The sequence below is a fragment of the Oenanthe melanoleuca genome, chromosome 1 (genome assembly GCF_029582105.1).
Source record: "Oenanthe melanoleuca isolate GR-GAL-2019-014 chromosome 1, OMel1.0, whole genome shotgun sequence".
In the NCBI taxonomy this organism is placed as follows: domain Eukaryota; kingdom Metazoa; phylum Chordata; class Aves; order Passeriformes; family Muscicapidae; genus Oenanthe; species Oenanthe melanoleuca.
This window is the reverse complement of record NC_079333.1, coordinates 14,925,738-14,941,810: the sequence shown is the minus strand read 5'-3', so window position 1 is coordinate 14,941,810 and position 16,073 is coordinate 14,925,738. Positions and strand designations below refer to the sequence as shown.

Sequence of the window (16,073 nt, the reverse complement as noted above, 5' to 3'; positions counted from 1 at the left end):
ATTTGAAAACATTAAAAAATTATGATGATGAGCAACTGACCATCAGCCCTGGCTTCAGGGTGAAGAGAGGAAATCAATTATCTGCAATATTTATTGGGGGGAAAAAAAACAGCCAGAGGAAAAAGATGGCAATAATAGGTCTAAGTGAGACATTAATATCTTTCTTAAAATTAACAGAGTAAAAATTACTATATTTATTAGAAAAAAAGGAGTAACACATGGAAACAAACAGTGCTAGTAATATTAATTAACAAGATCTTGTGATTGAAGGATTTTTGCATGTTACAGTTCTAAATGAATACACTTAAGTCGCCAGATGCCTTTAGTTCCTTCACACTGTTGCTTCTCATAAACACTAGTCATAGCCTAATTTAAAACAAAAATCTAAGTCATTTCTTGATTACTTAGTGTCTCTTGAGTTTCTCAGACTGCTTATAGTACCAGCAGCTGCAGACCTGGTCAGGGGCAGCTGTACCCCATCCTGTACCAAGAATCACTGCTCTGCTGGCTGCTTGGGGTGAGAGGGGTGAGACCAACAGTCCTACATCCACCAAGGACTCAGACTAACATACCTAATAAAGAACTGAGACCTCCTGGAAACCCTGATCCTGCTGGGACCTACTTCTTACACCTCCCAGCTTTGTGAATGCATCCTGAGGCTGTTGGCTACGGAACTTGAGGTTGCACAGGTCAAAGCCAAAGTTTGCTGACCATCCTGAACATTGCTTAGAGCTCTGCTGGTATGTCATCCAGCAGGATCTAAGTCTTCTACATCCACACCTTCCAACTTGTTTCTTTCCAAACGTCTGGAATGTTTTCCTTCTTCAAACAAGAAAGTTTTACCTAAGCTAAAACTTTCAGGTAAAGAGTAATAACTGAATGACATTTCCCCTTCCTCTTTATGTAGTTTAACACTGGAAGAACATTCTCAGTTTAAGCAATTAAGTGGTCATGAGATAATCTTACAAGTTTTCACAACACTCCCTTTAGGCAACAAAACTTCCTGGAAGGTGTTCTACTCGTTGAAAGATTATTTACGTAATGGAGAAATTGTTAGAAAGGTCATTTACCATGTGAGTTCCTCACAGTAATTTGATCAGCACTCATTAACAACCTACAAATTGTGTAGTAACTAAGTTCCCCTTCCATGCTCAAAAGATAAGGAATAAATATTTACAGAGACTGACTTTGCAAAACCATACATATAGTGGAATAATTGTTCAATTGGGTGAACCAGTATTTAAATATGTATTTCTGACATATAAAAACTGCTGTACAAAATAATTCAGCAGTAAAATCTGGTTTAAATAAAAAATTGATTTCTTTTTAAGCCAAGTATCATCCACTCATTCCTTGCACGCAACCTTGAGGCCAAATAGGGCTTTTTACACTGCAAGACAGAAAAATTACTGATATTGGTTGACTCAATCCCAGTACATCCATTGTTGTTCTAAGAACTTTAAAATGGTAACATGACCACATCCAAAATTACATCTTCCAAGATTAAAACTTTAGGGGCTTCACAAAAGCTGCAACTATCAACAGAAATTTTTTTCTCAGCCAAAAGAAAGTCCCCACATGGAAATCTTTGGTCATCCAATGAGGGGAATACAAACTAAGCTGTAAGAATGCCAACATGGAAATTTTGTCTATCACTTCTGCACAAGCAGACTTTGGTGGAAGCAATTATGATTGCACCAATGGAGATCAGCAAGCTGAGGCCATAAATCTGGATTAAAACATACACAGAATAAACAGAGAGAAACTTCAACCCTAACTGACCACATCTTGTTCCCATTTCTTGGCTAAATGCAGGTTCAATGCTACAGCTTAGTCAGCACAAGCTGTGCTTTGAGCACAATCCTGCTTGGTTTAATAACTCTCAACAATAAGCCAAATGATGACATCACCTACATGCCACCAGCCAACGTGGGATTCTTCCTACATTGCCCAAGACTTCATTTTTTAATGTATTTTATTAAAATTAGCAGTTCTATAGCACTGCAAAAGCTAATTGAGGGCTTGAAGAGGCAACTGGCCTGCTACCAAATTTCCTCCAGCAAGTGGGAAAGCCAAGCCAGTTACAGCAGAAACTCCAGCCTTTTTAAAGGGATAGTTTAGCCAACAGTGTTGTCATCCAGTGTCTGCAGCAGCTCCCAGCCATTGTCAGCCAGAAGCAGAGCAACTGGAACGTGAAGTGTGACAGATTTACTGCTGTTGCTTGAGGCCCTGAGAGCTGCTGTGTAATTGTCCAACATCAGGCCAGCTCCATGCTGCTGCTTGGGAAAGAACCGGAAAGCAAAGCAGAGATTAAAATTCCTGAGCATCCTGACTGATTGGAGGTGGAGATCCACAAGGCTGCTGATCTACTTTCATTCCCATAGCACCTGACTTCGGAGATGGGGGAGATTAAAAAGACACAAAACACTCTCCCATCCTTTGACAGTTTAGAAAACAGCTGGACATGTTAAAAGTGCAATCCACGTGCTGTAAACTAACAAAAGCTGCATCCCTGCTTGGTCTACAAAGGACCAGCACATAAAACTCCAATGTCTCTCCACTACACTTTCTAGATCCCAAGTTCCTGAAATACAGGCTTTTTGGATTATTACCTCAAGGTTTTTCAATTCTTACATCAAACTGCTTTCCCCAACAACCACTGCCCCCTTACCCCCTCCAAAAAAAAAAAAAAACAAAAAAAAAAAAAAAAAAAACCAAACAAAAAACAAAAAACAAAAAAAAAAACAAAAAAAAAAAAAAAAAAAAAAAACCACCCACAACCCACTTTCTACCTTGGCTGTAAGATTTGAAACCATTCTAGCATGCAGTGTACACCAATCAATCCAATTTGGGTACGGGCTTGAACAGGGATAGGGGGAAAGAATGGTTACCAAGTTTTGGACTTCTTCATCATTACAGGATTTCTTAACATAATGTTCTTGTCTTCTTTACAAGATCAATCAGTTTTCCTTACTTCCCAGGACTGAACAGTGCAGTGATCCAACATAACTTGACTTTACAACTTCAGAATGTGCTGCAATGACACTCACTCTCTTTAAGCCTGCAGAAAGCTTGAAGGTTCAGCTGGAGCACTTTCCTTTATAAGATGCTGCAATATCCTAGTCTCTCCTGGTCATGCATTAGTCCAGTGATTTACTAGTTTGTGTAGCAAGCTCATTTCCATCTGCAATCTCTAAAAAACTGAAACCTGGAGTGTAGTGAGATTTGTGCCTATTAAGTGCCTTGGGTTGAAAGACAGGGATCTGTCAAGGATGGCAGAACTTTCCTTGGAATGGAAAAATTACCTTCTTCCCTCCAAATTATCATAACCTGGAAATTAAGGAGCTTTGAGACAAAGATATGGGGAAATGAATAACAGTTCTTTACTAGAATATAAATAACAAGACAAACAAACAGCAACAGCAGCAAGATATGTCTGCCCTTCCCAAGAGAATGCCCCTCAGCTACAATAGCACAGCCAGCTGCACTGTTCCCCCTCCCCCTTGGCTACATCTTTTGTCTCTTTTAAGTAGTGGTCATTACTGTATCTTAGCAACAGATGGGACTAAATACCACAGAGAAAGAAACAAAAGGAACAATCCTAACCCCCAACATTAAAATATAACATATGCTTGTATTTACATTAATGAAAGAGTCTCAGCTTTACCATGCAGTTGATACATGATTTTGCAGTTCTATCATCCACTCCCAATATCTATTTTCTATCAGACACATCTGGATTTTTCATGTATGGAACCTTAAGCCATAAATACATCAATTAATTACAGCAGTCACATACTACAGCTCCTTCTCACAAGAGAAATAAATGCCTCTGGTCACGTTTGCCGGAACAACCTCAGTTTGCAGCAAGACTAAATTTAAACTGAGAATTATTACTACACGGGATTTAGAAAATAGAATGGAGCACTTCTAGCAATAAGTGACCTGGAGGGTCCTGGAAGTAAAGTACTCAAACCTATTACTAAAGAAAAAAATAATTAAAGACTTTCCTATTAAATTCAGAAATTAGAATGCAGACTACTTTACATCAGTCCACAAATTTAGATACTGTAGAGTGCCAGCCAGCTATAAGATTTTTTTTTCATAATCCCTTAAACCATCATTTGATACATCTGCTTTCCCACATGAAAAAATTCCTAACTTATAATCATATACTCCCTTTCCAATTTCTTCAGAAACCTATACTTACAATTTGTCAAAATCAGATGTAGGGCAAGAAAAGACAGTAGGGAGTAAGAAAAGCATAAAACGCAAGCCTGACTTAGTCATTTGTGACATTAAACCTCTACAAGAGCCAGTGCTATAAGAAACACACAAGACAGTGCTGTTGCAGCACAGATAACTCTCCATCATTCTTTCAAACATTTGGACTTCTACACATGTAAATCACTTAGGTGTAAGCCTTATGCTTGCATTGGAGAGTCTACATTTAAGCCATATACATTTAAACCTCAAATTAAGCTTTAAAATAATCAAGTCCATGTGGATTTGTGGACTGCAACAGTGAATGCTTTGACCTATTTGGAAACAGAGTAGCAAAGGAAAAAACACATTTATCAAACAGGCAGCAGGGCAGGTTCCAGTCTCCAGCTTGAGGAATGTTTAAGGATATAGATCACCTTCAATAATCACAGGGCACGAATGGAAGAGGAGAGCCTTAAAGTACAACTCAATTCTTTTTGAGAAACTGAGTGACAAAATCTGAGATGTCTCTAGTTCGCTTATTCCTTAATTCTTAAATTCACAGATTTAAGTCCAATTAAATGGATGGATTTATGGGCTGTTTTGTTTTGTTTTTTTTTAATTAAAAAACCAAATGTGGGAAATTAAAAAGGAAACTTCTTTCTATTCCTTCTCAGTTTGTGATACATAAACTTTGCTGCCAGGGCACACAGAATCATATTCAAGACATTGTATTTAGAAAACAAAAAAGGTAAATGAGATGTAAATAAAATTTCTGAAGTGCATAAACATGTCAAGATAACTCCTGCCAGGTGGACAGTAACACCTGTAGAATTCCAACAGCCTTTTCCTAACACATCTTCATAGAAGTCTCAATTCTCTGAAACAGTGAGCAAGCCTAAGACCAGGGTTCACTGAAAAACTGAAAAGGAATATGCACAAAGTCAGACAATGTGTTCCAGGTTCCATCCAAAAAGAGACCAGTTGCTCTCCACTTGATTGTGTCCTTCCACCCAAGGCCATGCAACTGATAAAGTGCTTGTGACAGCAGAGCACAGGCTTATGCAATGGAGGAAGGAGGTGGAATACTCAGGTGGCTCAGGTTTCAAAGGTGCACACTGCTGCACTCTCCTCCTGGAAGCCACCCTCAAATTCAAATCTGAGTTTTCTTCCAAGAGAAACAGAATTCTGCAGTTATAGTAGTGAAAACTCCCACCCAACAGGGATGGTTGTAGTAATGCTCTCAGGAGTGTTCTGCAGCTTCTTGGACATCCATGCATTCCCTATCCTGCCCTGCTTTAATTAGCAAATTTATTAGAGCATTTTCCCCATTACAAGATCTTTAATGTATTTGTTCTCAGTCAAAATTCTGCCTTGGCTTTCCCTGGTGTGGTTGGATAGTTCTGAGGATTTTAAAGACATTATTGCATTCACCAAAATCTTTGCCCAAGCTGAGAAAGTAACTCTCAGCACCATTCTCATGGCCATATCCAGGACAAAGGTATAATAAAAATAAACAGTCCTGATGTTCACAAAATCTTCCTTCTTAAAAACTTTCAGGTATCTGTCAGTAAATTGCTTAGATTTTCCTCTGGTGGCACTTGGTTATTTAGATTAAGGATAAGGAAGATATTTTCTACAATGAGGATGGTGAAACACTGGCACAGGTTGTTCAAGGTGGTAGTAGTGCCCCATCCCTGGAAGTGTTCAAGGCCAGGTTGGATGGGGTTTGAAGCAACCTGGTTTGCTATGGCAGGCAGGTGGAACTGGATGATCTTTAAAGGTCCCTCTGAACCCAATTGTTTAGGACTCTACAACATATTGGTTTTCATCCATTTCATAGAGACAGAAAAAGGAGCAGGACTGGGTTCTGACTTCTCAATATTACTTCATTGATACTATCTTTTACACACTGTCACAAATAAAGAGGCAGAATAAAGCTACTTTTTAAGCCCTGCACAGCTTTGTATAATTCCTCTCAAAAGTGCTTTGAAACTGAATTTGATCAAGAGCTAGTAATATATCTATGCTAAAAATATGCCACTGCAGGGGGAGCTTATTGCATTTGGCAAATCAGGAAAACTGAAGATCAGAGCAGCAGCAGACTGCTAACCCAGCAGTTAAACATATACTGCTCTTATACTTCATGGACTGTTTCAACTTGCTGTGATCCATGCCACTCTCTGCTACAGATTTTGGCAAAAGGCAGGCTTGTAAGTTTAGTGTTCTAATGATTGAATAGCCTCTTCCCATACAGCTCAGCACCACAGAGGCAAAATTCCTAGGAAGAGATTTGTCCAAAAGTCTGATGCCACCAATAAAAATCCCAAAGGAACCTCAAAATTGAAAATTCAGATCCCAGTTTTCATCTCCATTGCTACTTCTCAGGAAGCCACCACAGCACAATTCCAATGCACAAAGTTTTCAGGCCAAGAAGGATGACATTCATTAAACTGCTCATCCATTTCAGTAATGCTTAATTAAGCATACAGTGGCATTCTAGAGGTCCCATTCCAGCTTCTCTTTATTCATCCTGGCCTTCAGCCACCTGGATTTGTCTGTCCAAAGCCAAGGAGGGATGCCTGCCTGGTTTTGGCTGCCTATTAGGGTACAAAGTGCCAAGACTTCAGGTGCAAATCTTTCCTGTTTAGAAACATCAAACCTGGCCATCACAAAAAACCCCCAAGACACTTATCACTAGCAAAGGGATGTTTTAGCAGAGGAACTTTGGGATTTAAGAGCAGGTAAGAGGAATCCTACAACCTATTTCACACTTTAAATGGTTTATTTCTGCATCTACTGGGAGAGGATGATGGCAACAGCAGAAGAAATACTGAAGTCCAAAAGCCTGCAATGTGATTGCCAAGATGCTCTCAGAAAAAGCTAGAGCAAGGCACTGCAAGAATATCAGGTTATTTATTAGTGATCACTTTTCCTGACCCATTTACATTCTACAAAAAGATGGTGACTTCTACATGAACATCAGTAACTGAAACGTTTAGAGGGGTTTTGGTCATAGCTGGGACCCTTCTCTGAGTAAGGACAGCAAAAGGAACAGCTAGAAACAGGAGACTTAATTGTCAGTGCATATTTTAAAATTTAACTAGGTATTTTCTGCCTGTCCTTATCTCTATACAGCTACCAGCATGCCACAAGGAATAGGGTAGCAAAAAGCAACTTGTTTCCATGTAGATCCATTGATCCATTTCCATCCTAGCTCCATTGAGTTCACTTCTTTCACAAAGATTAAAGTGGAAATAGAGGAACTTCAGGGAAGTTCAAAAGGCAGTACAGCTTTGCATGGCTCACATCTGGATTTATCAGATGCTGTGCAACTCTCAAGTCAGCCAGTGATGAGAGCATGTCTTCTTCCTGCTTTCCCTCCTCTTCACCCCACTAAACAACTGGAAGTCTAAAGTTTGGAACTGCTACTTGAATCAGCTATACAATAGCAAAGTCAGGCTGAGCTCCTGTCAGACAGGACACTGACATTGTTCAAGATGGACTGGTTTACAGAAGACAAGTCAGTGTACCTGAGATACACCTTAGCACTGAGCAGCTTAAGCTCACGAAGCCCTTGTGCCACTCTACTCTTCCCTACTCTGAGCTTATGAAAAACAGCTTCAGTTTCAGCATTATTTCCATGTGTTAAAAATAGCTGCACAAAGCCAGTTACTACATTTGGCATATGCAAGCCCAGTGACTCTAGTCTCAGAGAAACCATGCTGAGAAGCTACTAATAACTTACTCAGCTCCATGGCAGCCTACATTGACCATGTATTCTGTCTTCATTTCTAGTTTCAAAGATCAAGTTCAGTTTGTTAAATAAAACTGTTAATAAAGATAGAAGATTTAAACAAAAGTTGATTTTATACCATGTCACTATGTTTTAGCCTTGGTCACTAGAAGCTGATTTTATGACTATCTCAGTTTCAGATCACAGACAAACACTACCAACATTTGTATTCTTAAATAATATCTCTTCAGTGATGAGACAGGCACCCTTCTTTAAATGAACTGTTATATTACAGATGGCAAACCCTGAAGCAGGGGTCACTTGAAGCATACCCCTGCCCCATGAGAGATTAATACCCAGAAGTACTATTCAAATCAAATTCTGCCAGATTAGACACTAATAATATTAAGCACCTGCCTGGAGCCAGTCGTCTTACTCATCCCAGAACTCAAATTATAGCAATGTCAGATTCTGTTGTTGATTTTGGTTTTGTTGTGAAAGAACACTGTTTTTTAAGCAAAAACACAGGCAAAATGTTTTCAATCTGCACTAACTGGCTGGCTAAATACCACAAACATATCATGCCATCTGCTGAAGGAACAGTTAAGCCATAGAGACGGCAGTTCTGAATGGAGTAATAAAAACTACAGGAAGCAAAACTTCAAAGGGGCAGATTTTCACTAGCTCTTAGAGCACTTTTTGTCACCAGGCAGAATATGGGAGGATTTCAGGCATTCATATACTTAGAGGCACAAGCCAATTGTTCTATAAGTGTCACAACACAGAAAGCTGTGGCAGAAGACACTATATTAATTGTTGTATTTAGAAACAGAGGTAAAATTCTATTACATAGTATTTTAAACCCTTCCTTTTGTGCTATCTTCCCAACACCACTTAATACTAAATATCTATTTTTCAAAGCTTTAAGAAAAGGCTAGAAAACCAAAAGAATACTAAATATAAACCTATTCCCATTAGTGCTGCAAACGTGCTCAGAACTTGATTATTAAGACATGTCCAGAACATGACCTCAGATGAATTTGGCCCATCCTGAGTGCTGTGTGAAAGGCGTTTCTGTATAACCTATTACTACCAGCAACATAATGTTTAGAAAGTCTTTAAATTATCTCTTTTCAGGAAAAGGGCCAGGAGTAAAAACCTCAAAATTTGAGCTTTCCAGCTGATGTGGTGAATTTTTGTTAGTTAGCCCTTTTAAAGCAAATGGCTGGAAGAACATTTGTCACTTCTATATGGCACAAACAACTTACAAGCAGCACCATTTTTGCCTGAGGATCTTGTCCCTGTCCCAGAACAAGAAGGGTCATGAACTGCAGAGGTGCTGAAACATTCTCTGTATAAAGAGTTGCCTGAACATTTAACTTGTTCCTGCTGCTTAACTGACTTGTAAATCCATGCAATTCAGCATCTAAACACAAGCACTATTTTAATCTAATGCACAAAAAATTTTCCATTGTTCACACACTCTGTTATCCCCAATTAATTTTATTATCAACATAATTTGAGCCAAGCATACACTTTTTATTAAGGTCTATTCATAAGCTTCATAAATTTAGCTATTCACTTCAGAGGAAAAAAACTTCTTACATCATTTCTTCCCCCAAAAGCAGTTTTGAAGCACAGACTAACCACAGAAGTTCTCACTGTGCTGTCAAGAGTTAGGGGATGAGTAAGAACCAGTTCTCTCCATTTTGGCTATCAGTGGCTTTGCCACATCTGGCAGCACAATACCACAACAACAACTTCCTTTCGTAAAAGTGTAAATAAAGCGGTACAAGCTGTTCTTCATATTCACATTGTGAAAACATTAGGAAACTACATGTGCAGCTTGTGAATTTTTACTACAGACAAATATCTTATCATGAGAAACTCTTCAAAACATGAGATTTATGTGACCAGATGGAAATCTTTATGATGTGGACATCTCAGTATTCTCTTTACAGTCAATGGACAGAAGAAGGAAGACAGCAATTCATTTCCTCCCAAAGTACATCCTGTCTAATGAATCATAACTCAAATTAAGCCCATCTCTCTCTTCTGTTCAAAGAGGAACACGCTCATGTGAACTATCTTTGGGAAGAGTTCATGGGCTGGTTATTCAAGCATGGACTCGTGGAGGAGGTGGCAAACCAAACTGCTTGGTAGATGTCTTAGGTTGCAATGCAAGCTGTAACCAGCAGTATGTATTCTATCCCCATCTGTTAAAACGAGGTAGAGCAGAGTTTTTGATCTCTTCCATGACCTATCCCTCATAATTCCTGGGAAGATATTTTCTGTAATGGGCTAGCTGTTAAAACCAGGTGGGGCAGTTTTCTTTATCTCTTCCACAACCCATCCATCCTCCCTCGAGGGAGGTATCTTCTGTTAATGGGCCATTGAGTCCCACTGCATGACTCATAAAATAACACCACCCCATTCTCCACGCATGGGGAGGAGCCAAGCACTTCCTACCTATACAAAAATCTAAGATTTGGAACACTGAGGCAGCTTTTTCCCACTGGATTCCCAGAGGAAAACTAGGCCAATCTACACCATACCACTGGACTTTCTGAGGAAAACTACACCCTTCCACAAGAATCATTGCTTCAACAGAACCACATCTGTCACTCCAGGAGGACTGCAGCCACCATTTAATTGGACTTGCACCAACTAGAGATTTTAAAACAAACATCATCACCAGGCTTTTCAGCCTGATATCAAAGGTAAGCAGCAGTTCAGAAAATACACCTGTAAAAAAAAGTTAATGTGGAAGGGAATAGAAAGGATTCTAAACTACACAGAGGACTCTGCCTTAATTCCTAACGAACTTTCCTAACCACAATGAAATCAGACAAAAATGACACCTAAGTAGAGTCACAAATTACAGGTTCTAACTTCTGCTGGAACTAAACAACGCAATGTAAACCCCTTGATATGGTATGCAGAACCCACTGAAACAGAGTCAGCAGCAGGCCTGGTTCTGAGGCCTGGAAAACTGTTCCTTTTGGGACAAATTAAAAAAGGATAATGTCTCAGCTCAGAGTCAGAGCTTAACAGAAATTAAACTGAACAGCCTAGGCACTGTGAGAGACTAAACTCACATCCCCAAAACAGAGAAGCTCCAGTAGTCAGGGTTCAAAACAACACTAGTAAGCACACAACAAGATGAACTTTATCACAGCTGACACCCTAATTTCTTGTCAACTTGAGGAAAAACAGTGTGGCACCTTCACAAGAAGGATTACAGATCAATCACACAGGGCTGGACAGGGGCTCACCTAGTCAAGTTCATGACTATAGTGAGTCTTTTTTCTGGAACAGGCTTCATACTACATAGATGTGCATACAAAATGTGAAAAACCCTCGTGAATGAAGTAATCAGGGTACATTGCACATTTTTTCCTTTTTCTGTTTAACAAACTCTAAATGTTAGGTACTATAAGTTCTCTTCTAATGGAGGGTGTCAGAGTGTAATCAGAACTTCCTAACACTCCCCCGGCTGTTTCCCACTAAAAGCACACACACACAAAAAAAAAAAAAGAAAGCAGCCTTCAGTTAAAATATACTTTACAGAATCAAGAAACAGAACACTCAATTTTTAAGAGCTTAAATAAGGACATCTGAATAAGCAACCTAAGCTGACTTTTCCTCTCTTCAGACAGGCAACACTGACACCTACTGTCAACACTGTCAAATGGATTTAACTTTTACAACTTATTTAAAATGTCAAATGTATTTTTACACAGACTTTTGAAAGCATATTAAACATTTCCTATTGAAGGGCTTCCTTCATAGCATGTCTAATGCCTTTCCTGCAGAACTGAAGTTATTAACCTGTCCTGTAAAATGCCATTTAAATAGAGATTCCTCAAAACCAACTTACTGACAGTGGTGGACCACAATTATACTTTTCCATATCTCATCTTTTTGAGCTAGTATAATTAAAGCAGATCTGAAAAAGGACATCTTGTTTACCTTAATACTAGCACTTCATGTTTTTTATCACCACAAACATTTAAGTAGCCACCCAAAAGCAAAAAACCCCTGTACCTTTCTTAGACCACTATTGTGCTGGAGTAACTGGGTCCTGACTGTGTTCTTATGTATTTTAAAAAAATTCATTGCTGTTGAGAACAGAGTAGAAGCTTTCCACAGAAACTTTCCAACAAAGAAGCTCCATGATTTTGATGCTCACAAGGCATGTCCATGGGCCAGCTCCACAGTCAGTGCTAATTCAGAGCACTCAAGCACCTACACAGCAGAAGTCCAGACCACCATTGAACACACAGCCCAGCTCCTCACTATATGAGTATACTGGCACAACCCTGATATCTCCTTTGCACATTGCACACCATGTTGGGGTTATTTTAATATTTGGAAAGATCCTTCCACACAGACACTACAGAAGTTATAATAACTGCACAAAATATTTTCAAAAACTTTACCTAAGCAAAGAGAAGACATCGTAAGAGTTACGAACACAGCTCTGATCCACCTGGAGAAGATTGTTCTTCAGGGTACCTGAGTGATCCTTGAAGAAAAGAAAGAATATTATTTTTAAAATTAAAAAACTCATCTTGATTAAAAGCATGCACTTTTAGTAGAATAAATTATCTTGGCATGCAATGTATTTTAAATCTGTCTTTACATGTGTTTTATCTATGTTAGGTAGAAACAATTTAAGGTGGCAATAAGAGAACTTGCCTATAAAGGTATAAAAGACCCATTAGTTTATCTGTATTCTAGATACACAGTAGGTTTTCTTGAACTTTATAATCCATAACTGTCTGAATTTTATGCACAGAAACACTGAAAAATGCAACTGACAGCACTGCCATTCTTCAGCTTCAGACCTGAGAGCCCACCTAGTCACATGCCAGAGAATTACATGAACATGAGATAAAGCTCCATCCTTTATCCATGCTGCAACACATTAAAAGATCAAAGTAATCTTAGTATTGAGTGAGGTGAACAAGTTTCTGGAAGTTACAAAGTAAGAATGATTTCTGGAAGTTACAAAGTAAGAATGACATAAGGTTGTTCTTGTAAGATACCAAAGTATCCCTTCTGCTCAAAAGGTATTAAAACAGTAACAGACAAACAGCAATTCCTTATGCTGCACATGTCAGATATTCAGCTTTTCTGTATCAGGCATGGTCACACAAATTCCTAGAAAAGTCCCAAACTGTGAAGTGCTGCTTTACATGATAAAGCAAATTTTAAGCAGGTCAAGCCACCTGGCGGCACTATCAGAAAGATTATGGATTGCAGGGACAAAGGCACTTACTGTAGTGTACAAAGTAGCACCATCTGGTACCCATGATCAGCCAGTGTTCCAAAGAGATGGATTCTGAGTACCACAACCCTGCCTAAAGATTCTTTCCTGCCCCAACAGGACTCTCTCTCCATATAGAAGACAGTGAGTTCAGAGTTAAATGTCAACATCTCCTGACAACTGTGTTAGCCATAGCCCACACAGACATTCCTTTCCACCAAAAATCTGGTTCTACCTAAACAATCCTGAGATCCACACACAATGTAGCACATCACATTGCTACAGAGGCACCATCCCAGCAGCTCTCTCAGCATCTCATTTTCCTACCCAAGACACTGAATGCAGAAATCCAGACATCTCCCACAAAAAAAATACCAAAATAAAAACACCTTAATGCCTGAAGGAACTAGGATGGTGGAAAACTGAAAATGCACAAGGCGCCAGCATCACCATGCCCTACCCTTGGAAGTGTTCAAGGCCACATTGGATGAGGCTTGCAGCAATCTGATCAAGTGGAAGGTGCTCCTGCCCATGGCAGGGGGGTAGAACTGGATAAGCTCTAAGGTGCCATCTGACCCAAACCATTCTAGGATTCTACTGCATAAAATTGATGATGTTTCAACAATCACTGCCTTCAGAAAGCAAAGTGCAACATTTCTCAGAGAACAAGAGGACTGACCTAGAATAACTGTTTCAGGAGTGAAAGAATTGGCAGCAGCAACCTATTTTAGCCTTTTCTTTTTCCTCTGTACTACGGTGTTGAAAGGAATTTTCCAAACAATCAGGCACCAAGTGGTGTATGCAAACTGTTCCACCCTGAGGAAATTTGCAGAACATAATGTAAGGGCTTCAGATTTAGCTATTAGGAAGTTTGCCCTCTGAAAGAGGAGTGTGCCTTTTTCTCTGCCACATTTACTAGATATAGGCACGTTACTCGCAAACACACAAAAAGGCTTTGCTTGTGCAAAGTGGCCAAGATCTAGCTGCTAAAAAATACTTACAGAATATGCATATGGGGGGAAGACTACCTACATTGATGGAGGCCACAGACTGAAAAGAGATGCAGCTTTCCAAAGATGAGGGTGAAAATGAAGCTACAATCCAGCATCCTTGAAAAATATAACTATGTTTCTCTTCCCCAGGCCTCTGACAACTTTAGAGCTACAGAGAGCTGTATTGCCCAGTCCTGCTCTTACTTATTTAAGGAGAAATCAGAAAGCTAGTCATTAACTAGAAGCTACACTTGCTTCCCTCAATGCAATTTCTGAAAAGGTACTGCCATGAAAATGAGTCTTAACAACCATATCACTTCCAGTATGTCCTATGTTTGAATGAAATGTCTGCCTCAAAGAATACAGTGAAAGCTTATTTTCAGTAACCAGAGGGGTTTTGGACCCTAAATGCTACACTTTAAGTCTTTTCAAAATATCACATATATTCATGCAACTAAGGCAAGATATTAGTTCATATCTGTCACGTCCAAAAACTATTCCTTCTCAAAACAAAGAATTTAATGTTCTGAGCTTCCAAAGGTGAAAAATCAATCTCACAGGTTGAATTTCAGTTTGTCCGCAGTACCAACAAGCCAGAACAATTACAAGACACCCTTACCTTCTGTTCAAATGAAGCTCCATAATAACCATCATTGAGACCAAAAATAATCTCATTTGGGGTTCTTGCATGAATCTGTAGGGAAGGAGGAGAACAAACCAATTTAAAGCCAGCTTACTGCAAAATTTTCACACCAAATGAGCACAAATTACTCCCAGTCTAAAGCAGTTTTTCATCACCTGTAACTCTAGAAGTACATAAAACCTCACAGAAAACTGAATTTAACCATGGAAAACCTGTTTATTTCACTACTTTAGCAATGGTCACTTTGTTCAGCCATTCTACTTTGAAATCAGAAACACTAGACAGAACATCTTTCCCATTATTGCATTTCCAGGTGACAAAAATAAATAAGATAGCTGGAAACTAAAAAGAGGTAAGACTCAAGTTTTCAGCCTGGAGAAGAGAAGGCTCCAGGGAGACCTTAGAGCCCCTGTCAGTGGCTCAAGGAGCTCGAAGAAAACTGAAGAGGGACTTTGGACAAGGGGGAATGACTTCTCACTGCCAGAGGGGAGATTTAGATGGGATACTGGGAAGAAATTCTTGGCTGTAAGGGTGCTGAGGTCCTGGCACAGGTTGCCTAGAGAAGCTATGACTGGAAGTGGGCCATGATAGGCAGGGCTTGGAGCAACCCAGCCCAGTGGAAGGTGTCCCCACCCATGGCAGGGGGTGAAATGGATGATATTTAAGGCCTCTTCCAACCCCAACCACTATATGGTTTTATGATTTAAAGCTCTGATCTAAACTAAAATGAATATCTGTAATCAAACTTTAAAATACAATCTTCAAACACACTCATTTCCTTTCTCAGCATCCTATATATGAATTCATCCAGATGTTTTGTTTCCTGAAGAAAAAAATTAAGAAAAAAATGTTTTCACATTACCTGCTGGCCCAAGTACTTCAACCCATCTAGATTGACCTTCCATTCAATCAAAAGCTGAAAGTGCTCCTTCTTGCCACCCCAGATCCTCACAACAAAACAAGAGACAGAGGTATCGAGACGATCAGGCATTATTCCAAAGTCCAGACTCCTCCATGTTGGATTCTATGTATTCAAAGAAGGATAAATACAGTTTAAACAAGCTGAAACCAGTCCATAAATTGACAAAAGACATAGCAAATCCCACCTCAAAGATGTTTAAAAATCTTAAGAATGAGGAACAACAGCTATTTCAAGCTCTGCTGCTTCATTACCCTGTTTGCTAGAGAGAATTCCTCAGTTAAAAGGTACATGCTGTAAAGTACTTC

At 39.3% G+C, this 16,073-nt stretch overlaps 1 protein-coding gene across 1 annotated transcript in view; it reads right to left on the bottom strand.

Annotated features, from left to right (window-relative positions):
- UVRAG (UV radiation resistance associated) overlaps window positions 1-16,073 on the bottom strand; it is an 89,071-nt gene that overhangs the window by 55,494 nt on the left and 17,504 nt on the right. The window contains exons 4-6 of the mRNA XM_056496571.1: window positions 15,709-15,870; window positions 14,823-14,897; window positions 12,382-12,467 (exon numbers count right to left, since the gene is read on the bottom strand). Of these exons, the coding sequence (XP_056352546.1) occupies window positions 12,382-12,467; window positions 14,823-14,897; window positions 15,709-15,870 (323 nt within the window). The remainder of the gene's footprint in view (window positions 1-12,381; window positions 12,468-14,822; window positions 14,898-15,708; window positions 15,871-16,073) is intronic.